Here is a 25,093-nt window from a genome sequence, read left to right as displayed (position 1 = left end):
CACATTAGATTACACCACGCATGGACCAATAAACAAAAACACCATCTTAACACCCATATACACTGTGGTGGCCCCTGGAGTGTTCCATGCCATCGTCTGCTGGGGTGGAGGCAGCACGATCAGAGACAGGACCTCAATAACGTGACCAAGTGAGCTAACTCCGTCCCAGGCTGCCCAACGTCTGGTCCGTGCGGATGAGTGAGTATCCGTCCCTGAACAAGAAAAACATACTTTAGTTGGGTAAACTAACTTTTGTAACAACATTGTGGGAAAAAAAGGACTTACAGAAGAGGGTATGATGTATTGCATGTGCAAAGAGCAAAGGACCGCATATAATATGTTCCAGAGAGGTGCATTTTTGTCCCAGAGGTACTAATTATATTGTGCACTCTTATTGCATGCTGCAAATGCTGAATATGGTTTTAAAATATGGTTATGGCATAAATATTAATGAAGCCAAAACTATCAAGCATATCACAGGGGTTGATAAAATGTCCCCACAGATTGCATAAAGGTCATATATATTGAAGGTTATATATATATTTTTTTTTCCATACTGTATTTTGATTGGAACAGTTAAGTTGTCATTGCTTCTTCACTGCTTCATTCTAAGAAATAAAATGTATATTTGGTATCTGTACATGGGTTATACTTGTATAGCACTTTTCTACCTTCAAGGTACTCAAATCGCTTTGACAGTATTTCCACATTCACCCATTCACACACACATTCACACACTGATGGCGGGAGCTGCCATGCAAGGCGCTAACCACCACCCATCAGGAGCAAGGGGTGAAGTGTCTTGCCCAAGGACACAACGGACTTGACGAGGATGGTAGAAGGTGGGGATTGAACCCCAGTAACCAGCAACCCTCCGATTGCTGGCACGGTCACTCTACCAACTTCGCCACGCAAGTTGTAGCGAACAAGATCCACTTATTTAATGTTTGGACGTGTGCTAAACAGAAACATCACTTGACAGCTTTTTATCTCTAAGACCTCTTCCTGTCAGAATTGTGTTTAGTTCGGGGAACTAACACTACCCAAAATGTTCTACTTTAGCAACCTACATTATGTAACAATCCATCCATCCATTTTCTACCGCTTAATCCCTTCGAGGTCACGGGGGGCGCTGGAGCCTATCTCAGCTACAATCGGGCGGAAGGCGCGGTACACCCTGGACAAGTCGCCAGCTCATCACAGGGCCAACACAGATAGACAGACAACATTCACACTCACATTCACACACTAGGGCCAATTTAGTGTTGTCAATCAACCTATCCCCAGGTGCATGTCTTTGGAGGTGGGAAGAAGCCAGAGTACCCGAAGGGAACCCACGCAGTCACGGGGAGAACATGCAAACTCCACACAGAAAGATCTCGTGCTGCCCTGTATGTAACAATGCATCTGGAAAATATGTATACAAATGATCATTAAAGTAATACAACATTGAGACTAACATCTTCAAATAGTAGATGAGTGGTTATCACATGTTGCCTTATTTATTTATGTGTTTTTTTTTTACTATCAGCAGTGTAGTTCAATTGCACGATAAGCACTAAATATCAAAAACATTTCTCGGTTTGATGTAATGCAGTTCGTCACCACCGCATACTACAACCATATTATTGAACATGTTGATGTGAACTAACAGTGAACAGTGACAGTTTACAACCTTTACACAGCAGCCTTCCCGCTCTGAGCATGCAAGCGCACCCCAGGTGACAAACACACGGGCAGAAAAAGGTGAAGAGAACCAGCGGCAACCAAATTACAACATCAGTATAGCTAGAAGGAAAAAACTAGGGGTGTCTCAATCCGATATCGACTTCGGATATCGGTCCGATATCAGCAAAAAAACAAAAAAAAGTACCATATTTTTCGGACTGTAAGTCAGTTTTTTTCATAGTTTGGCCGGGGGTGCGACTTATACTCAGGAGCGACTTATGTGTGCAATTATTAACACACTACCGTAAAATATCAAATAATATTATTTAGCTCATTCACGTAAGAGACTAGACGTATAAGATTTCATCGGATTTAGCGATTAAGAGTGACAGATTAACGTATAGCATGTTCTATATGTTATAGTTATTTGAATGACTCTTACCATAATATGTTACGTTAACATACCAGGCACGTTCTCAGTTGGTTATTTATGCCTCATATCTTTCTTTTCTTTAATCCTCTTGGCCCCCTTGGAAGCACAGGGCGTCTACCATGGATCTCCACCTCACTCTCTTCTGTGCGATGGTCTTCGCTTCTTGCCAGGAGATCCCCATCTTGGTCAGTTCATCAAGAGTGGACCGCCTCCAGTTGAGTTTTGGTCTCCCTGGCTTCCTCTTGCCTTGAGGGTTATAGTCCAGGGCTTGTCTTGCTATGTTTCTCGGATCCTTCCTAAGTGTATGGCCGATCCATCCCCGCTTTCTGCTTTTGATTTCATTTTTGCGTCTCCACAGGTCTACATTTGATATCTGTTGGGCCACCAAATCCTCAGTATGTACCTGAGACAGTTGTTAATAAACACTTGTAGTTTATGGATGATTGATTTGGTAGTTTTCCAGGCTTCACAGCCATAAAGAAGGACATATTTTACATTTGTATTGAATATTCTGATTTTGGTGTTTCTGGAAAGCTGGGAAGAGAGCCATACAGGTCGGAGAGTTCCAAAGGCATGTCTTACTTTGCTGATGCGCAGCTCGACATCTTTATCAGCTCCTCCATCTGTGCTGATGTTGCTTCCCAGGTAGACAAACTCGACCACATCTTCCAGGGGGTGCTCCTCGATTGTGATAGGTTGATAGGATTTGGTGTTGAGCCTCATGACCTTGGTTTTCCCAGTGTTTATCCTGAGGCCTATCTGTTTACTGTGTTCATGCAATCTAGTGGTCTTGCGTTGAATGTGTGTGTGTGTTCCTGAGATCAGAGGCAGGTCATCAGCAAAATCAAGGTCTTCTAGTTGTTCAAAAGGGTTCCACTGTAATCCTGTCCTCTGGCCACACTGAAATTTCCATTGTCCAGTCGATGGAGATAAGGAAGAGGAGGGGTGCCAGTAGACAGCCTTGCCGTACTCCTGTTTTTATAAGGAGGGTGGTCCGAGAGCTTACCATTTGAGATGACTTGACCTGTGAATCCATCATACATGCATTTGATGATGTTGATCAGTTTTATTGGATTTCCATAATGTCGGAGCAGTTTCCATAGGATGTTTCTGTCTAGACTGTCGAAAGCCTTTTCGAAGTCGACAAAGTTTATGAATAGCGATGACTGCCATTCGATGCATTGTTCGACAATGCGTCATATAACGTACACTTATTCAGCCTGTTGTTCACTATTCTTTATTCATTTTAAATTGCCTTTCAAATGGTGTTGGGTTTTATCAAATAAATTTCCCCAAAAATGCGACTTATACTCCACTTATACTTTTTTTCCTTCTTTATTGTGCATTTTCGGCCGGTGCGACTTATACTCCGGAGCGACTTATAGTCTGAAAAATACGGTAATGGATGATTTCGGCTTGCATATAAAATCTCCGATATAAGCTTCGATGCAAGCAGTCCTGCAGTGCGTTTATTTGTGCAAAGCTGGACAGCCAGTAACATTAAATGTCCTCCAAAAAGCACAAAATAATATTTTGTTTTTTTTGTATTTTAGTCAAGTCATTTACAAAAGGTAAACATGGTAGGCTATAAGCTACTAGAAGCTCGCAGCTACACAACAGCTAAGATATACATAGTAAATATCCTTAATTGTACAATAATGAAGGATAAAACAGCACCCCCCGCGACCCCAAAAGGGACAAGCGGTAGAAAATGAATCGATGGAAGTCATACTTTGCAGAAATTAATTTACCATGGTCAGGCCTGGAACCTATTAACAGCAATAAAAATGGATTACTGTGTTCAAATAGTTGCATACATATGTACTTCTGGGCCACAGTACAGTGCTAACATTAGCTGTTTTGCTCGCAGTTACATTTTGAACACAGCTCTTATATAATAATAATATGTTTACTATTTATTATCCAAACAAATACACATCAGTATTTGGCAGTTATCTAGGATCGGATTGAATAGGCTAGACTTTAAATATCCTATAATGGGGAAATTAGGTGGTCGCAGCGAAGAATTCAAAAGTCCACAAAAAACTATTAAAAGAAGCACAAAAGTCACAAAAGTGCCACCCCTGGCTGTGCAGTTCCAAAGGCGTATAAACCAAAAGGTGACATGAAAACAAGCGAGAAAACATTAAAGAACACAAAGGAGGATATAAAAGAGCACAGAGCTGCTGCAACCAGCTGCCACTTGAGCGGCGCCATTGTTACACGCAGAAACTGAAAGAAAAATGCTATGAAAAACTAAAAATGAGTAATAAATAACAAATTGCACACATTAGATTACACCATGCATGGACAAATAAACAAAGACACCATCTTAACACCCATATACACTGTGGTGGCCTCAGGAGTGTTCCATGCCGTCTGCTGGGGTGGAGGCAGCACGATCAGAGACAGGACCTGGACATACTCAATAACGTGACCAAGAGAGCTAACTCCGTCCCAGGCTGCCCACTAGCTCTTGGCCAAAGTCTGGTCCGTGTGGATGAGTGAGTATCCGTCCAGGGAGATAAACAATAAAACGTCACAACATGGTGACCAATTTTAGCCCAAACATGGAAAAAAATAACTTTAGTTGGGTAAACTAACTTTTGGAACAAAGTTGTGCAAAAAATAACCAAAAAACCGCTTACAAAGCGTTTGATGTATTGCATTGTGAAAAGAGCAAAGGACCGCATATAATATGTTTTAGAGAGGGGCATTTTTGTCCCAGAGGTACTAATGATGTTGTGCACTCTTATCGCATGATGCAAATGCTGAGTAGGATTTTAAAATATGATTATGACATAAATATTAATGAAGTCAAAACTATCAAGCATATCACAGGGATTGATAAAATGCCCCCATAGATTGCATAAAGGTTATTTGAAATGAATGACGACCATATCTTTTTTCATACTGTACTTTGATTGGAACAGTTAAGTTGCCCTTGCTTCACTGCTTCATTCTGGGAAATAATATGTATATTTGGTATCTGTACATCAGTAGGATTTGGATTTTCACATTTGTCAATATACACACATCAAAAAACTATAGTTGCATATCACTACTGTTTTCCCAATTTTTGCTGGTGTTTTTTTTGTATGTTCCTAGGGCCATTGACAAACGAGTGACGGGCCATTGATGGCCCCTGTGCCGCACTTTGGGCACCGATGCTGTAGAAGCTCACTGTTTTTCGTGTTTGATTAAGAGGGGATGAACCGAAAAGTACTTCTTTAGCTGCCGCCTTGTTTTATCATATATTACTTCCTTTGCACATGTCAATGTTTACTTTTGTATGCATACAATAAATCAACAGACAATCTGTACTTTGGAGCAATGTCCACAGACGCTTGTATTTGGCCTGTCAGCTTTCCGTCGCAGGCAAGCGATGGTGGTCGTGGTTGAGGGAAGAGTTTTTTGATGTTGGATGCTAGAAAATGTCCGATGCGTTGCAACAATCAGGCTTAATGCATTGATGCAGCGCCATGATTTTTGTGCATGTCATACAATATAATTTTCAATATAATTAGTAAAAATATGTCATGATAGGTTAGACTTGTGTTTATTGTTTTCCTGTGTTTTGGTATTAAGTTCCTTTCCAGCACCATTTTTCTGTTCATCATTCTGATTGTCTCCACTCTCTGTTGCTTTACTCCTGCCCGAGTGCTGATTTAATTGCTCACCTGTTTCTGATTGCCGATCAGGAGACACACCTGTTTCTGATTGCTAATCAGGAGACACACCTGCTCCTGGTTGCTAATCAGGTAGTCATACAGCGACTTAAAAACTTTTTCATGTGCTACTGGAGACTTTTGGAGAAACACGTGCCATTCTTTAAACCTGGATTTTGCACTTGCGTATACTCTTATATCCTTTTCTGTCATGCTGTTTGAATCTTTTTTTTTTTTTATAGATTTTTCGGGTAGTGTAGTATGAAGGCTCAAATGGGACAAAATAAAACAAATAATCACATCTTCAAGTAACTTCTTAAATGTCATTAATTGCAATTTTAAATACATACAAAAATGTGTTATAAAATGTGTCATAAGTTTAATGTAAAAGTACATTTAATTATGTTTTAATTTGAGTGTGAAATAATCAATCAAATAATGAAATTATTAAATCAATAAGTAAATAAAATAATTGAATGTTAAAATGATTACTCAAAAGATTACATGTACTTTTACATTAAATACACTGACACATTTAATAACACTCATGTATTAAATTCCAACAATAATGACACATTTAAGTAAACTTTTAAATAATCATCCACTTTTTGTAATGAATTCTTCATAATCGATCTTTCTGTGTGGAGTGTGCATGTTCTCCCTGGGGATAGGTTGATTGTCAACACTAAATTGGCCCTGGTGTGTGAATGTGAGTGTGAATGTTGTCCTGCGATGAGGTGGCGACTTGTCCAGGGTGTACTCCGCCTTCCGCCCGAATGCATCTGATTTTGGCTCCAGCACCCCCCGCGACCCCGAAAGGGACAAGCGGTAAAAAATGGATGGATGGATATATTATCACATGTGCCATTGTTTTTTTTAATTAATCAAAAGTACATGTATTTATTTAATCATTTGATTGCGAAATATACAAACGATTGAATAATTAGATCGATGATTAAATTCAAGATGAAAAAATTATTGGAATATTCCATCCATCCATTTTCTACCGCTTATTCCCTTTGGGGTGGCGGGGGGCGCTGGAGCCTATCTCAGCTACAATCGGGCGGAAGGCGGGGTACACCCTGGACAAGTCGCCACCTCATCGCAGGAATATTGAAATATTTAATTAAAACATTAAATTACTATATTTACTTTTGCATTATATACGTATTTATAATTCATTCATGACAGATTTAAGTCATTATTTATTTGTGTTTCTTTTAACCCTTCATCGTGCAGTATAATGCTTTTTAAATGTAATTCACAAAACCAGAAAATACTATACTGATATGCATTACCGTTATTGACCGTAGGGTGGCAGTGTTGTCGCCATGGCGTTAGCCCTCTTGTGAATGCCTCGTGGTTTAATTTGGTCGTTTTTCTGAGCTCCTATGAAATTGTTTAAATAATTTATAACATGTGCAGTTACTTTAAATTGTAAACTCTCCCACGGACAGACGGGGAAGCAACCCCACCGATTTAGCCGATGAAAACACCCTTAGCCACTCCCCTTTATGAGTGCCTTCTTTGATCGGGCAACGTCAAGGAGCCATCAAGGGTTCACTTTCGCTATATCCTTCCAAATGTGTTATTATTAGCTGCTAATATAATCCTTTTTACTGGTCATTATTGAGCCTCCTCGGTGAATGGTAATGCCTCGTTCACAGGGTGGATGAAGAGTGCCACAGTGGCATCCCCCCAGCCCTCCCCCAGTCACAAGGCTGTCTGACCGAGCACGCTGTCGGCCGCAATGAGGAGAATAACGGGCAAGGCGAAAGATGAAACTTTGATCGAGCTGCAGGGCACCAACGACTCCCTCGCTGGAGGTAAGCCCGTTTTGTTTTCATCTTTCATTTTCAATTTATTCAACGTATGAGTCACGACCGTGAAAGATAATGAAACCAATATAAAGTAAACCAATCGAATAATACATTTAAGGTATTTCCGAGGTTCCTTTGGCCAGTGACTGAATGACTCCAGTTGTCATTTTAGTGCCAAAAGTGTTGCATTCAAGTGCGCTTCTTCGGCACCAGACGCATTCAATGACGTCATGTAAAGTAGGAAAGTTTACCAGACAGGAGCTTGACTTTTTTTTTGGAGTGTGTGTGTCATTCAAAGTCAAGCAGCCTGGGCGGTGTTTCCAAAACACATTAAGTAAGATAACGTTCATATGTCAGAGATAGGTTGTGTGTTTTTGTAAACTAAATAATTTTTTTTCAAAATACAGAAAACTGTGCTCACCAGGTATTCTGCTTGGTCAAAAAAATAAATAAAATGAAGGTCACCACCTGGATTTAAATGAGCCTTATTTTGCTAATTTCAAGGGGCTTTTAAAAATGATATTGGATCACAATGGGGCACCACACTTTATAAATGTCACATTATGTACAGGGTAAATCTGCATTCTTCTCCTTTTGGCCGAAATGCACAGATAACGCAGTCTGACCACGCCTACTCAGTTGTGATTGGTCAGGGCTCGGCTCCAGCCCATCAACACCATAGACATCTATAGACCCCGTGTGTCCGTCCACTGCTTCGCTACGTCAGAGCGACCCATATCTTATGGCAGTCAAGACCGCCTCGTCAACCAGGACAATAAGAAAGGTCGCCACCTGGATTTAAAATGAGCCTTATTTTTCTAATTTCAAGGAGCTTTTAAAAATGATATTGGATCACAGTGGGGCACCACACTTTATAAATCTCACATTATGTACAGTGTAAATCATACTTGCCAGCGCCTCTCCCGAAAACCTCCCGGGACAAATTTTCTCCCGAAAATCTCCCAAAATTCATGCGGACCTGAGTGACGTGTCGACAGCCTGTTTTCACGTCCGCTTTCCCACAATATAAACAGCATGCCTGCCCAATCCTGTTATAACTGTAGAATGATCGAGGGCGAGTTCTTGGTTTCTTATGTGGGTTTATTGTTAAGGCAGTTTCATTAACGTCCTCCCAGCGTGGTAACAACACACAACAACAGCAGTCACGTTTTCGTCTACCGTAAAGCAGTTCGTCTGCCGTAAACAGTAATGTTGTGACACTCTTAAACAGGACAATACTGCCATCTACTGTACATGCATATGTGACAATAACATCTACGGCTTCTAGAGAGTGAAGTGCACAACTGCGCACACAACAAGGAGACGAAGCAGAATGCATCATCAGAGAGGGTGTTCAGCATGGTTAGAAAAATAGTGACAGAGAATAGAACAAGTATGGACAATTCAACCCTTAACTCAACAATGAGTAGATGAGTGTTTTGTGTGTATATGTGTAAATAAATGAACACTGAAGTTCAAGTTTTTCTCTTATTTATATATATATTATATATATATATATATATATATATATATATAATATATATATATATAAATAAGAGAAAAACTATATATATATATATATAAAAAACTAATATATATATATATATATATATATATATATATATATATAATAAAATAAATATATATATAATAAAATAAATAAATATATATATATATATATATAGCTATAATTCATTGAAAGTCAAGTATTACTTATATATATATATATATATATATATATATATATATATATATATATATATATATATATATATATATATATATATATATATATATATATATATATATATATATATATATATGAAATACTTGACTTGGGGAATTCTAGCTGTAAATATACTCCTCCCCTCTTAACCACGGCCTCAACCACCCCCCCCCCCCCCCGACCACACACCCCCATATATATATATATACAGGTAAAAGCCAGTAAATTAGAATATTTTGAAAAACTTGATTTATTTCAGTAATTGCATTCAAAAGGTGTAACTTGTACATTATATTTATTCATTGCACACAGACTGATGCATTCAAATGTTTATTTCATTTAATTTTGATGATTTGAAGTTGCAACAAATGAAAATCCAAAATTCCGTGTGTCACAAAATTAGAATATTACTTAAGGCTAATACAAAAAAGGGATTTTTAGAAATGTTGGCCAACTGAAAAGTATGAAAATGAAAAATATGAGCATGTGCAATACTCAATACTTGGTTGGAGCTCCTTTTGCCTCAATTACTGCGTTAATGCGGCGTGGCATGGAGTCGATGAGTTTCTGGCACTGCTCAGGTGTTATGAGAGCCCAGGTTGCTCTGATAGTGGCCTTCAACTCTTCTGCGTTTTTGGGTCTGGCATTCTGCATCTTCCTTTTCACAATACCCCACAGATTTTCTATGGGGCTAAGGTCAGGGGAGTTGGCGGGCCAATTTAGAACAGAAATACCATGGTCCGTAAACCAGGCACAGGTAGATTTTGCGCTGTGTGCAGGCGCCAAGTCCTGTTGGAACTTGAAATCTCCATCTCCATAGAGCAGGTCAGCAGCAGGAAGCATGAAGTGCTCTAAAACTTGCTGGTAGACGGCTGCGTTGACCCTGGATCTCAGGAAACAGAGTGGACCGACACCAGCAGATGACATGGCACCCCAAACCATCACTGATGGTGGAAACTTTACACTAGACTCCAGGCAACGTGGATCCTGTGCCTCTCCTGTCTTCCTCCAGACTCTGGGACCTCGATTTCCAAAGGAAATGCAAAATTTGCTTTCGTCAGAAAACATGACTTTGGACCACTCAGCAGCAGTCCAGCTTTTTTTTTCCTTAGCCCAGGTGAGACGCTTTTCGCGCTGTTTCTTGGTCAACAGTGGCTTGACACGAGGTATGCGGCAGTTGAAACCCATGTCTTTCAAGCGTCTCTTGGTGGTGGATCTTGAAGCACTGACTCCAGCAGCTGTCCACTCCTGAATCTCCCCCACATTTTTGAATGTTTTTTTTTTCACAATCTTGACCAGGGCGCGGTGATCCCTATCGCTTGTACACTTTTTCTGACCACAGTTTTTCCTTCCCTTTGCCTCTCCATTAATGTGTTTGGACACAGAACTCTGAGAACAGCCAGCCTCTTCAGCAATAACCTTTTGTGTCTTTCCCTCCTTGTGCAATGTGTCGATGGTTGCCTTTTGGACAGCTGTCAAATCTGAAGTCTTCCCCATGTTTGTGTAGGCTTCAGAACTGGACTGAGAGACCATTTAAAGCCCTTTGCAGGTGTTTTGAGTTAATCAGCTGATTAGTTTGTGGCACCAGGTGTCTTCAAAATTTAACCCTTACACAATATTCTAATTTTGTGACACACGGAATTTTGGATTTTCATTTGTTGCCACTTCAAATCATCAAAATTAAATGAAATAAACATTTGAATGCATCAGTCTGTGTGCAATGAATAAATATAATGTACTAGTTATACCTTTTGAATGCAATTACTGAAATAAATCAAGTTTTTCAAAATATTCTAATTTACTGGCTTTTACCTGTATATGTGTATATGTATATATATATATATATATATATATATATATATATATATATATATATATATATATATATATATATATATATATATATGTGTGTATATATATACATATATTTCACATTTAACAGTAAGCTGATAATGATAATTGTGCTGTCCAGTTGTTATATCTTGATTTCTTACACTTCTGAGTCTTATTTGCAAGTATTATATAGTAGACTTTGCATGCAGTTGCAATTCCAAGATGTTAGACGGGAGTAGTGTGTAGATGACACTGTTGCCTTGTCAGGCAGTCTTTTTTTGTGCTTTAAAAAGTGTTAATACTGTAAGTATTGTACTTGGTACACACCAGCTGTTTGATTGTAACGTGCATCATAGTTGTATTTCTCATTACCAAATTTTGGAGGTTTTGAAATTGCCATGCAAAATCGCTAATGCTAATCAGCATCATGTCTATGGAAAATCCAATGCAAATTAGCATTGTGCTAGCACATTATGAAAAGTGGAGCCTTACTTTACGTTCCATCAGGCATACTTGCTTTGTTGGCATGGAAAAATGCAAACAAGATGTTTAAGTGCATGTTTGCCCACCAATGATTTGAGCCGTCCGGGACGTTATTTGCAACAAAGTTATGAAAATATGTCAGCGTTGGATTTTACGTGAATCGATACTCAGTACTATCGCAGAATTCGGTCGGAGCTTTGAAAAAATGTATTTGGTACCCTTCCCCAATCAAACCTCCTGTTAATTGTCATTGATGAGCTACAGCCTGTTCCAGCTATATAAACAACCTGTGACGATCTGTCACTTAATTTCTGTTTGTTTTCCTTGTTTTTGTATTTACTTCCTATCAGTGCTCTTATTTTGGTTTCCACTTCCTGCTTGTTCCGCTGAGCACTGTTTGTTTTCCTCACCTGCCGTTGATTGGCAGCCGGTCTACACCTGCTGCCAATCAGCATATGTTGTATTTATGCCTTGTCTCGATAACTCCTCAGTGCTCGAAGATCACACTTTATGTTGGAACCGTTTTATGCAAGACTGCTTTCTCATCTGTTGATGATAATTAAAATCATCTTACCTGCTCATCGTCTTCCTGGTTCTTGGATCTTGGGGTCACAAAAACGGCAGCCATGCGAGTTCCTAACACAACCATCCACACCTAAATTAGAATCTCCATTTAACTTTGCTAGCATGATTTTCGACTGTGGGTAGAACCGGGAGAATGTGCTTTATTCCACAAAGAGAACCCAATCACACTTTAGTGCAACACTGCCCTATACAACACCATATGTTTAAATGAAAAACAATATATACAAATGTTTATGAACGTAGCATACATTGCAAATGAAAATCAAACATATTAAACAGCATATTACGAAAGGTTGGGTCGTCTGTCTGTGGCATAGTTATTCCACCTCTCTTACCCTACCGAGCCCATGTAATATAATCCTGTGATCGCGTTCAACACACAAGTTATTTTTAGCTGTAGTGGTTCGACCTCGTGGTTGAATTTGCCTCATTGTGTTAGCTAAAGTATCTGGAAGTGGAAACAAAGAGCATTCAGGCTGAATCAAAATGTGTTGATTGAACCACAATTAATATCCACCTTAGCTCATTCCCAACACTAATTATTGTTTATTGACGAGTGTGTAATAAAGAGCAGTCTGTTTACCATTGGCCTGTTGCATGCTGATAGACTGTGCAATGGTTTTGTTTAGGCTCTTATCAGCGCAGTCCTTCAGCCACATTTGAGAGGAGATAAATAGGGCTGTCCTCACATTTTCTCACTCTCTGCTTTGAGAGAGCAGCTGCCCAAACATGGGTTTATAGCCCTCTAAATGAATAGAGTTAGTTTTATAAACAACGACGCACCGTAGAAGCTCTAAAGTGGAATGCAGTCCATTCTAAGTTGAACTAGGATTTCATTGACTTTTAGAAACAATATTAAACAGTTGGTCAATCTGTCGCCCTAATAACTTTTATTAACTGCATTCATCTTAACTGTCATACAGTTGCAAAAAGCCGTTCATAGTAAAACCTAAAAACAAAAGTATGTATACTTTAATGACGACTGACGGGATGTGGTGACCAGCTTGCGGAGAGAGATTACTGCTTATACTTGGAAGGGGATTTGCTTCAAGACTGAACACAGCTCACTTTGTAGCTTACATTCTGTTCTTTGTTATTATTGATGTCCACTTACTGCCACTTCAGTCGGACAGTATTGTACTGACCTGCACAGTTTGACCATTATTGCCCGCCACTCATGTCAGTAAAAGAAAAATGCCTTTTATATATAACATATTCTTATGTCAAACAAACAAAATTGCTTTATTTTTCTATTATTTACATGACAGATTGTAATTTGAGCCCTGCCCAAAGCTAAATAAAGGTCTAAGACTTAAAACTAGGGATGTAACGATATGAAAATTTAATATCATTTATTATGACTAAAATTATCACGGTTATCATTATTATCGCGGTATTGTTGAATATGCTCATAACAAATTTATTCACACTGCAATTTTTTAACTAAATAAAAATAAAAAATAACTTTCTTATACTTTCTTGGCAGAATAAATATTAACTATTTTTTAGAATTCTTAAAGGCCTACTGAAATGCGATTTTCTTATTTAAACGGGGATAGCAGGTCCATTCTATGTGTCATACTTGATCATTTCGTGATATTGCCATATTTTTGCTGAAAGGATTTAGTAGAGAACATCGACGATAAAGTTTGCAACTTTTGGTCGCAGATAAAAAAGCCTTGCCTCTACCGGAAGTAGCAGACGATATGCGCGTGACGTCACAGGTTGTGGAGCTCCTCACATCTGCACATTGTTTACAATCATGGCCACCAGCAGCGAGAGCGACTCGGACCGAGAAAGCGACGATTTCCCCATTAATTTGAGCGAGGATGAAAGATTTGTGGATGAGGAAAGTGAGAGTGAAGGACTAGAGGGCAGTGGGAGCGATTCAGATAGGGAAGATGCTGTGAGAGGCGGGTGGGACCTGATATTCAGCTGGGAATGACTAAAACAGTAAATAAACACAAGACATATATACTCTATTAGCCACAACACAACCAGGCTTATATTTATTATGCCACAAATTAATCCCGCATAACAAACACCTCCCCCCTCCCGTCCATATAACCCGCCAATACAACTCAAACACCTGCACAATACACTCAATCCCACAGCCCAAAGTACCGTTCACCTCCCCAAAGTTCATACAGCACATACTGTATATTTCCCCAAAGTCCCCAAAGTTACGTACGTGACATGCACATAGCGGCACGCACGTACGGGCAAGCGATCAAATGTTTGGAAGCCGCAGCTCACTGTACCGCGTCTGCACATCCAACTCAAAGTCCTCCTGGTAAGAGTCTCTGTTGTCCCAGTTCTCCACAGGCCAATGGTAAAGCTTGACAGTCATCTTTCGGGAATGTAAACAATGAAACACCGGCTGTTTGTGTTGCTGCAGCCGCCCGCAATACACCGCTTCCCACCTACAGCTTTCTTCTTTGCTGTCTCCGTTGTTCATTGAACAAATTGCAAAAGATTCACCAACACAGATGTCCAGAATACTGTGGAATTTTGCGATGAAAACAGACGACTTAATAGCTGGCCACCATGCTGTCCCAAGATGTCCTCTACAATCCGTGACGTCACGTGCCGGCGTCATCATACCGAGACGTTTTCAGCAGGATATTTTGCGCGAAATTTAAAATTGCACTTTAGTAAGCTAACCCGGCCGTATTGGCATGTGTTGCAATGTTAAGATTTCATCATTGACATATAAACTATCAGACTGCGTGGTTGGTAGTAGTGGGTTTCAGTAGGCCTTTAAAAGTCAATTTAGTTGTTATTAAATGGTAACACCGTAGTATGAAGTATCATTTTGGAGCAGTTACATGATGTCAAAATATGAAAAACTATTAATTTACAGAAGTTATACAACGTATGGTGATACTGTCTTGACGGTTGACGGGTACCCGTCGCAAGATGGAGGACAGCTAGATTTATGTCTGCTCCACCCAACCCAAACGCGCACACCCCTTTAACAGTGACGTTGTAATGGTTATCAGCAAACCGTAAAGATTTGGATATTGGTTATAAATGGATGAATATTGAAGAAGCAGTCGCCCGTTTCCATTGTCCAAGGACTTTGTCATACATGGACATGGACATTTTTTGTTGTATCTAAATTCCCATCAGGATTTATTTTGAAGCGAAATGTGTCTCTTACCTTTGCATTGGTGTATACATTGACCTGATCACTGACCGTATAACAATCCACCTTTCAGGTAACCATCCACGGTTAAGGTAAAGAAGCATGTGCAATCAACATAAATTACGTGATTAGGGAAATCTGTATGAATACAGTAGGACGGAAATTCATATTTCCTTGTTTGTCGCGGTTTACCTGACACATAAAACGTGACAAATTTGGGGAGGGCACTATAGACCTTAGCTGCCAGATGGCAGTAGATTCTTGAATATCTTAAAATGTGTTTTGTGGTAATTCCAACTTTGACCACAGTGTCAGTTGCTAAGTAGAGTGCCACTTTCCATTATTTTCAGCAGACTGCATTGCAAAATGAGTAACCCCCTTCTTCCTTTCACCCGAGTTCCACCCAGGAATGTGGCCAAATGAATCCATACTAACTTGAACTAGGATTTAATTGACTTTTAGAAACAATATTCAACAGTTGGTCAAAGACTTAAAACTAGGGATGTAACGATATGAAAACGTAATATCATTCATTATGACTAAAATTATCACAGTTATTATTATTATTGCGGTATTGTTGAATATGCTAATAACTAGGGATGTCCGATAATGGCTTTTTGCCGATATCCGATATTCCGATATTGTCCAACTCTTTAATTACCGATACCGAAATCAACCGATACTGATATCAACTGATATACTGTATACAGTCGTGGAATTAACACATTATTATGCCTAATTTGGACAACCAGGTATGGTGAAGATAAGGTACTTTTAAAAAAAATTAATAAAATAAAATAAGATAAATACATTTAAAAACAATTCTTGAATAAAAAAGAAAGTAAAACAATACAAAAACAATTACATAAACTTGTAATTAATGAAAATTAGTAAAATTAACTGTTATAGGTTAGTACTATTAGTAGACCAGCAGCACGCACAATCATGTGTGCTTACGGACTGTATCCCTTGCAGACTGTATTGATATATATTGATATATAATGTAGGAACCAGAATATTAATAACAGAAAGAAACAACCCTTTTGTGTGAATGAGTGTGAACGTTTTTTGGGTTGGTGCACTAATTGTAAGTGTATCTTGTGTTTTTTATGTTGATTTAATAAAAAACAACAAAATAAAAACGATACCGACAATAAAAAAAAACGATACCGATAATTTCCGATATTACATTTTAACGCATTTATCGGCCGATAATATCGGCAGGCTGATATTATCGGACATCTCTGCTAATAACGAATGTATTCACACTGCAATCTTTTAACCAAATAAAAAAATAGCTTTCTTATATATATACTTTCTTGGCAGAATAAATATTAAATATTTTTTAGAATTCTTAAAAGCCACATTTTTATTTGTTTATTTTTTTCCTTTTATTTTGTAAAAGTTTAAAAATCATTTTTTTTAATTAAGGTAAATTGTTCACTTTATTTCATGACAGGTTTATGTAATGTCACGCGAGTTGAGTTCACTTTCTGTTGTAGACAGCTTCGTCTTTCTTAATAGAGTTTTAAAAAAAAAACACCTCCAAGTAGAGATCGATAGATCACTCTGTGCTATCTGTGATTACAGCACAGACAGTAGGTTCAATGTGCACAATTGAATATTTTAGTTGCTCAGCAATGTTTTTATGTAAGTTTGGGCTTGTGGTATGTCGTTTCTTTTAGGGAATGTCTCGCTAGTTGGTTTGTAAGTTTATGAAAGTGCGGTTATCAATCACGGTTTTATGATAAATTTCATTTAAAAGGGTAACACTAACCATCAGAAGTTTTACGTCGGTTATCATTAATAACGTTCATCGTTACATCCTTACTCCAAAACAAGGGGAAACTCTGGAGATAAGTTCCATTTCCAGTTCAGTGGTCATCGTCACAATAACCAACATTGGTACTTTTATGTAGGGGATACCGAATATACAGTGGTACCTCGGTTTTTGTAAATAATCAGTAAGGTTTTATGCAACTGCCTTATTTTCTTTCAGGAGTTATTGATACGTTTGTTATAGAACAGAGGTGTCAAAGTCGTTTTCACTGAGGGCCACATCGCAGTTATGTTTGGTCCCAGAGGACTGCTTCTAACAGTGAATACTATTATTACACACTTTTTTTAATGCATTTTATTAGTAGATTTTTTTTAAACTAAAATGTATAAAACACATGGTAATTTGCAATAATTTCACCTCCAAAATGTAGTGTATATTACTGTAAATGGACAAACAGTACTGCTGCTTTATGGTTAAAAAAAGGCAGCTCAGTTGCCAGAATTTTACCGTTTTTTTACTGTAAATAAAAAAACTGAAATTTTACAGTCAAATTTTGGCACCTGAGTGTGTGTTTGTTTTTACCGCAAATCGACAACTGTAGATTTTTTGGTGTAAATGCCAAAACGACACCACAGTTTAATACAGTAAAAAAATGTACTGATTTTTTCATTTAGAGAAAAACCATAGTAAATTTCACAATTTTATTATGAAATCTATTGCTACTTTTACATTGCACAATTTGATGGATAATTTGCTTTGAAATCATTATTTATTTCTATTTACAAAATAGTTTGAATGATTGATAATATATTTTTGCATAATTGAACAATATTTAAATTAACATAATTTGTGATTACATGGAGTACATATATATTTTTTCTCCCAAAATAGAAAGAAAGAATACATTTAGTAAGAAAAGTTACAGTACTTTATTGATACATTTTATTTCCAGGCTTTCGAGGGCCACATAAAATGAAGTGGCGAGCCACATCTGGGCCCCGGGCCTTGAGTTTGACACCTGTGATATAGAACCTGTCATACTTCTGAGGTGTTTGTATGTCAACTATACAGCAGCAAAATCTATATAAATATAATTCACTTAACTGTGCAAGAAACAGCCACTGTCACTACCCGACCGATACGGGAAGCCCCAATAAGTCCACGCATGCGCGAGGCCAACGTCATTTCCGTCAACTTGTTTTACGTTATGTTTGTGCCCGCCGTCACAGTTACCATGGTTTTCAATTTTTGTAATCTTTATTTCAATAACAATGTAACATACACATTACATACAAAACACAACAAACATAATTTAAAAATACAGTATTCATTTTAAAACCATATGGATCCTTTCAGAAGCCTGAACATTGTGTTCAGCAGCCTTAAATGGCAAATTAAAGTGCGGCACATTTTTTGAAGATAGTCACTCTACACCAGCGATTCTCAAACTGTTGTTACGTGTAGCACTAGTCGTACGCGGGCTCCATCTAGTGGTAGGCCAAAGAATCACTTAATTAAATATTCAAACACAGTGTTGCTGTTCAAACTTTGTGTAATGTTACAATGGCCAAAACTATTACATGCACTTGTTAAATAAAACCTCTGCCTTGTTTTTAATGAATACTTGGGCCCACACTGCAAAAACTGAAATCTAAGTAAGATTAAATATCTCAAATAAGGGTGATATTTGCTCATTTTCTGTCTGATAAGATAATTATTCTCACTAAGTAGAATTTATGTTAGAGTGTTTTACTTGTTTTAAGTGTTTTGGTCCTAAATTATCTCCGTAAGATATTACAGCTTGTTGCTGAGATATGATGACCTATATTGAGTAAAACATGCTTGAAACTAGAATATCAACTGTTGCAAAGCTGTGTCATCAACACAAGTATAAAGCTACTTTTTTAAAGTAATAATTTCTTATTTCAAGCATGTAAAAAAAAAATCATGACTTTGACACAATTGTGTTCTATATTAAAACAGATGACAGCCAAATGGATTTTGCTGTTTTATTTTCAATGAAACAATAGAAAATACGTACTCATATAGTAGTACGGTTGTTATTAGTGAAAATATACTTATTTTAAGGTATTTTGGGGTTCATTGAGGTTAGCTAATTTGACTTGTTTTAGAAAGTCTTGACAAGCCACATTTTCTTGTTCTATTGGCAGATAATTTTGCTTAGTTCAAATAAAATACCCCTTTTTTTTTCTTGTTTTTGAACACTGACTTTTTGCAGTGTAGTACACTACTGTATTTAATGTTGGTCATTATCGTAGTACTTGAAGAGCCAAGTTTCTTCGGAGGTGGTGGTACTTGATGAAAAAAGTGTGGGAACCACTGCACTACACACATGCCAGCGGAGATGTTAAACCGAAAGTTAACTTAGTGTATGTGTTGGACACACACACACGCATCAACACCTGCACGTACGCACACACACACACGCACACACCTTTCCACTCTCACTCTGACCGCACCCGGTACATTGTGACATCCTTAAAACTAGAGAGAATAATATGTGAGTTTGCGTACAGATAAAAAACAGGGTGATATCATTGTGTTTATCTCTTCAAGCAAAACGAAGGTCAAAGTGAGTAACTTCTAAAGCATTACATTTTTTCTGAAGGTGGAAAAATATTCCCTATGCAAAATCGTCTTTTGCAAGTTTTGCACCACCTTTGCACTCACTATTGGTCTGAGTAGATCACCCTTATCACACAACTAATAACATTAATAACAATTTCATAATGTGCACATGCTATTTAGCACTGGTTTATAGTATGCACTAGGGTTGTATGGTATACCGGTTGTATGGTATACCCCCCAAGGTATTATACTGACTTTGACAAGTACCGGTACTTTTTTTTTTCATTGACATGATGGTTCGCCATTGTGATTAGGGATGTCCCGATCCGATATTTGGATCGGATCGGCCGCCGATATTTGCCAAAAAATGCGTATCGGCAAGGCATGGGAAAATGCCGATCCAGATCCAGTTTAAAAAAAAACCTCCAGTCCGTGTTTTCCAACGCACCGATTTAAATAATACATTCCACTTTTCTGCTGCTCCCTAATTTCCGTTCTGCATTTTCCAGCACACCTTCAACACATCCACAGGTCTGTGGATTCTCACGCAATTGCTTTTAGTTGCTGGCATTATACGACAGGCTCTTCTCACACTTTTCTGTCTCCCTCTCACAGACAGAAAGCGCACCTTTTACATACGTCACATACTCTCACGTCATACGTCACATATGTATACGCCCTCCCCGAGCAGAGAGGTAGCAGCATGGCTAACGTTAGCTGTGATGCTAGCGCAGCCGTGTGACCAACGTTCCCTCTAAGGTGCGCAATTGCGCACTGCTCAAGCGTCCTCTGCGCACGGCAAATCTATGCCACGCACAAAATCAAATAAAAAAATAAGTGCATAACAATTTTCGACATACGGACACGACAGAGAAAACAGTTTTCGTTATCATTGTTCAAATATTGTAACGTCTGTCGAGACGCTTATCTTCATTCGGTGGTCACACGTCCACACCATCAAAATGCCGAGGCAAAAATTTCCACATCAACACCATATGAAAAAATTACTAATTTTTTTAGTTGTGATTTCCTTCTCTGCATGAAAGTTTAAAAGTAGCATATATTAATGCAGTATGAAGAAGAATGTTTTAATGTAGACATGCAAGCCTTGAAAGAAAATTTTGAAAATCAAGACTACATTTCCTGCAAATGGGTGCATTTCTACCCTATATTTAGATTTATTCTCATATCAAACTCTTTTGACTGTCTTTTTGACACTTACTTCCGGCGCCCCCCTCCACACCCTGGATTATAAATAATGTAAATAATTCAATGTGATTATCTTGTGTGATGACTGTATTATGATGATAGTATATATCTGATAGTGTATATCAGTATCATATATCTGATAGTGTATATCTGTATCATGAATCAATTTAAGTGGACCCCGACTTAAACAAGTTGAAAAACTTATTCGGTGTTACCATTTAGTGGTCAATTGTACGGAATATGTACTTCACTGTGCAACCTACTAATAAAAGTCTCAATCAATCAATCAAAACACATAGAATCATCATACTGCTGTGATTATATGCATCAAGTGTTCATTCAAGGCTAAGGCAAAATATCGAGATATATATCGTGTATCGCAATATTGCCTTAAAATATCGCAATATTAAAAAAAGGCCAAATCGCCCAGCCCTAGTTCAATGATGCCATTTCTGTTTGTCATGTATAATTTTGTCTATTTTGTGTTTATCCTTGAATAAACAGGTCAGTTTCTTGTTACCAACCATTGTGTAGTATTCAAACTCCCCTAATTCAGCTGGCTAGTTGTTATCAAGAGTACTAAAACCCTTTTCAACATGATTCTGACAACTAAGTAGGCTAAATAACTTTAAACTTTAATACATGCTCGGATAGGCCAGTATCGGTCAGTATCGGTATCGGTCAGTATCGGTATTGGATCGGAAGTGCAAAAACAATATCGGTATCGGATTGGAAGTGCAAAAACCTGGATCAGGACATCCCTAATTGTGATATTGCTGGTCATTTAAGCAGAGGTGCATGTGAGTCAATACACACACAGAGCACTTACAAGTGGAAACAATGTGGCGACAGAAGAGGGAGAATGGACATATTTTAACTTAAAAACTAATGATAAAAGTGGAAACAAAAAACATGCTTTAAAACGTAGCTGTCCCTCCACAATGTTTTAGCTGCTTTTAAATTACTAATCCTTGCCTTCATGGCCGCAAATAAACTATGTTTCTTAATTCTTACAAGTATCATCCCTGCAGGATGAGGAATAGCATGCTTTACTACACACCTTTGGAGGATACAATAGCTCACAGGAAGCTAACACTCCTGAATGTAAACAAATGGGTGGCTCTATGCAAATATTGATTGTAACGATACCAAGCACAAGAGGCGTGTATATAGTCAATGCAATGATTACATCGATATTTTTTTTAATCAAAACATCTTTTGTTATTTTTGTTTTTGTTTACAAACTCAGGAAATACGTCCCTGGACACAGGAGGACTTTTAATTATGACCAATGAATGACCCTGTAACTACATAGTATTGGATCGATACCCGAATTTATAATATCACCCAAAACCTATGTAGAGTATCCAAACAACGGAAGAATGTGTGCTTCTTTCATTTTAACAGAAGTGTAGATGGAACATGTTAAAACAGAAAATAACCAGATATTAACAGTAAATGAACAAGTAGAAAAATGATACACTGCAAAAAGTCAGTGTTCACAAACAAGAAAAAAAAAAATACAAAAATTAGGGGTATTTCATTTGTACTAAGCAAAATTATCTGCCAATAGAACAAGAAAATTTGGCTTGTCAAGACGTTCCAAAACAAGTAAAATTAGCTAACCTCAATGGACCCGAAAATACCTTAAAATAAGTATATTCTCACTAATAACAAGTGCACTTTTCTTGGTAGAAAAAAAAGAGACATTTTTGCTCAATATGTTGAAAAATATTCTTAAATTAAGTAAACGCTAGTGCCATTATCTTGACATAATGATATGCGCTCTGCATTACATTTCTTGAAACCAGCAAACTTATACTAAAAACGAATTTATTGTTCTTAATGGAAAGGCAACAAGGCAACCGCTTGTTACTCTCGGGTCTCCTAGCCGCTTAGGCAAATCATATGGTCTAAAAATGCATTTTTCCATCGACAACACGACATCATCGCGCCAAGTGCGTGCTCTTTCAGTCAATTAGTGCGCATATATACAGCCCGGACCCGGCCAAATTTTTTTTAATTGTAATTTTGAAGAATTTATCTGAATGTGCATGAACTATCTCTGTTCAAAATTGTTTGAAATGTCACATGTTAAATGTTTGAATATTAACTGTCAGTTTACTGTACTGTGCCAACTGTACTACTATATGAGTACGTATTTTGTGTTGTTTCATTGAAAATAAAACAGCAAAGTCCATTTGGCTGTCATCTGTTTTAATTATGAGACACAATTTTGTCAAAATCATGATTTTTTTTTTTCATGCTTGAAATAAGAAATTATTACTTTGAAAAAGTACTTTTATGCTTGTGAGTGTTGACGACACAGCTTTGCAACAGTTGATATTCTAGTTTCAAGCATGTTTTACACAATATAGGTCATCAAATCTCAGCAACAAGCTGTAATATCTTACTGAGATAATTTAGGACCAAAACCCTTAAAACAAATAAAATACTCTAACATAAAATCTGCTTAGTGAGAAGAATTATCTTGTCGGACAGAAAATAAGCAAATATCACCCTTATTTGAGATATTTAATCTTACTTAGATTTCATTTTTTGCAGTGTAGTCCATCCTTCTGTTTACTACCGCTTGTCCCTTTTAATTTTGACAAAATAATATAATGGAAAATGACACAATATTTACTGCATATGTCAGCAGTAGGGCTGCAACAACTAATCGATTAAAATCGATTATAAAAATAGTTGGCGATTAATTCGTTGGATCTATGCTATGCGCATGCGCAGAGGCAATTTTTTTTATTTTTTATATTTTTATTTTTATTTATTTATTTATTTTTTTAAAACCTTTATTTATAAACTGCAACATGTACAAACAGCTGAGAAACAATCAAAATAAGTATGGTGCCAGTATGCTGTTTTTTTTTCAATAAAATACTGGAAAGGATAGAAATGTAGTTTGTCTCTTTTATCCGATTATTAATCGATTAATCGAAGTAATTGACAGATTAATCAATCATCAAATTAATTGTTAGTTGCAGCCCTAGTCAGCAGCAAAATTAGGAGCCTTTGTTACCCGTTTGCTTACTTACTACTAGAAGAGAAGTTGTCTAGTATGTTCAGTATGTTATTTAATGCCAAAATTGTTGTTTGTTTGCAGTAAGAAACATGTTTAATGTAGCACAAGATTTTCCGTTAAAATAAAGACAATGTTTTTAAAAAAATGTTGTGTTGCCCTTTATTGTGAAAAGTATCGAAATACATTTTGGCCAATATTTTGGTATCGAGACTGGTGTGTGCACAGCACACTATAAACCTTGCAACTCACCACAGTGTTACCGTTTACTCGGTCGGGTGAGACGTGTGGCTATTTTGTTATGGACGCTGACATGTTACTGCAATCTGCCATAGCAGCAGCTATCACCAGTCCAGAAGATGAAGACAAAACACCCAAATATTTTTGCACTTTACAGCTGCGATTATAGGAGATACCAAAGACCTTGGGAAGTGCTGCGTCAAGAGAAAAGTCCCACAGTGACTCTCAGTGTGCTACTAAAGAGCATGATTGAAGTTAAAGGGGAACCACACTTTTTGGGGAATTTTGCCTATTGTTCACAATCATTATGAGAGACAAGAACACACGTCTTTTTTTTTTTAGGATTTTAAAGATGATAAAAAACGCTTGCAAGGTGCGGCTAGTGGGAGTCATAGTTGCAGCCTTCAATGCCCTCTAAAATAACTGCAAAACCCTCCAGCAAAATATTATATACCGTATTTTTCGGAGTATAAGTCGCACCTGCCGAAAATGCATAATAAAAAAGGAAAAAAACATATATAAGTCGCACTGGAGCCCGGCCAAACTATGAAAAAAATTGCGACTTATAGTCCGAAAAATACGGTACACACTGCAAGTCTATGTAATGTAATAACAGACACAGTCATGACAATATGTAATAAGTACAAAATGTACCGTATTTTGGTCATTTTATGCACAGCTGGAACTAATTCTTTGGCACATTTGTTTCCGTTTCCATAGCAGCGAACTTCCGACTTCCTGCAACAAATGTGTTCCTACTCCTTGAATCAGACACGAGTGTGTTTTCTAATCATGGCAAGACTTGGTAATAGACAACGAAGACGACTGTTTTTGGACAAATGAGAATTCACAAACGTATCTTTTTTAAACTAAA

At 37.6% G+C, this 25,093-nt stretch overlaps 1 protein-coding gene across 2 annotated transcripts in view; it reads left to right on the top strand.

Annotated features, from left to right (window-relative positions):
• Positions 1-6,951: 6,951 nt before the first annotated feature.
• LOC133616009 (anoctamin-5-like) overlaps positions 6,952-25,093 on the top strand; it is a 111,560-nt gene continuing 93,418 nt past the window's right edge. The window contains exon 1 of one of the 2 annotated variants that reach the window (XM_061974988.2): positions 6,952-7,595. In XM_061974988.2, the coding sequence (XP_061830972.1) occupies positions 7,520-7,595 (76 nt within the window). In that variant the 5' untranslated portion in view covers positions 6,952-7,519. The remainder of the gene's footprint in view (positions 7,596-25,093) is intronic. The other variant, XM_061974989.2, reaches the window with a different exon arrangement.

The sequence above is a fragment of the Nerophis lumbriciformis genome, linkage group LG15 (assembly GCF_033978685.3).
Source record: "Nerophis lumbriciformis linkage group LG15, RoL_Nlum_v2.1, whole genome shotgun sequence".
Lineage (NCBI taxonomy): Eukaryota > Metazoa > Chordata > Actinopteri > Syngnathiformes > Syngnathidae > Nerophis > Nerophis lumbriciformis.
Note: the sequence above shows the minus strand (reverse complement) of the source record. Positions and strands in the feature narration are given on the sequence as shown.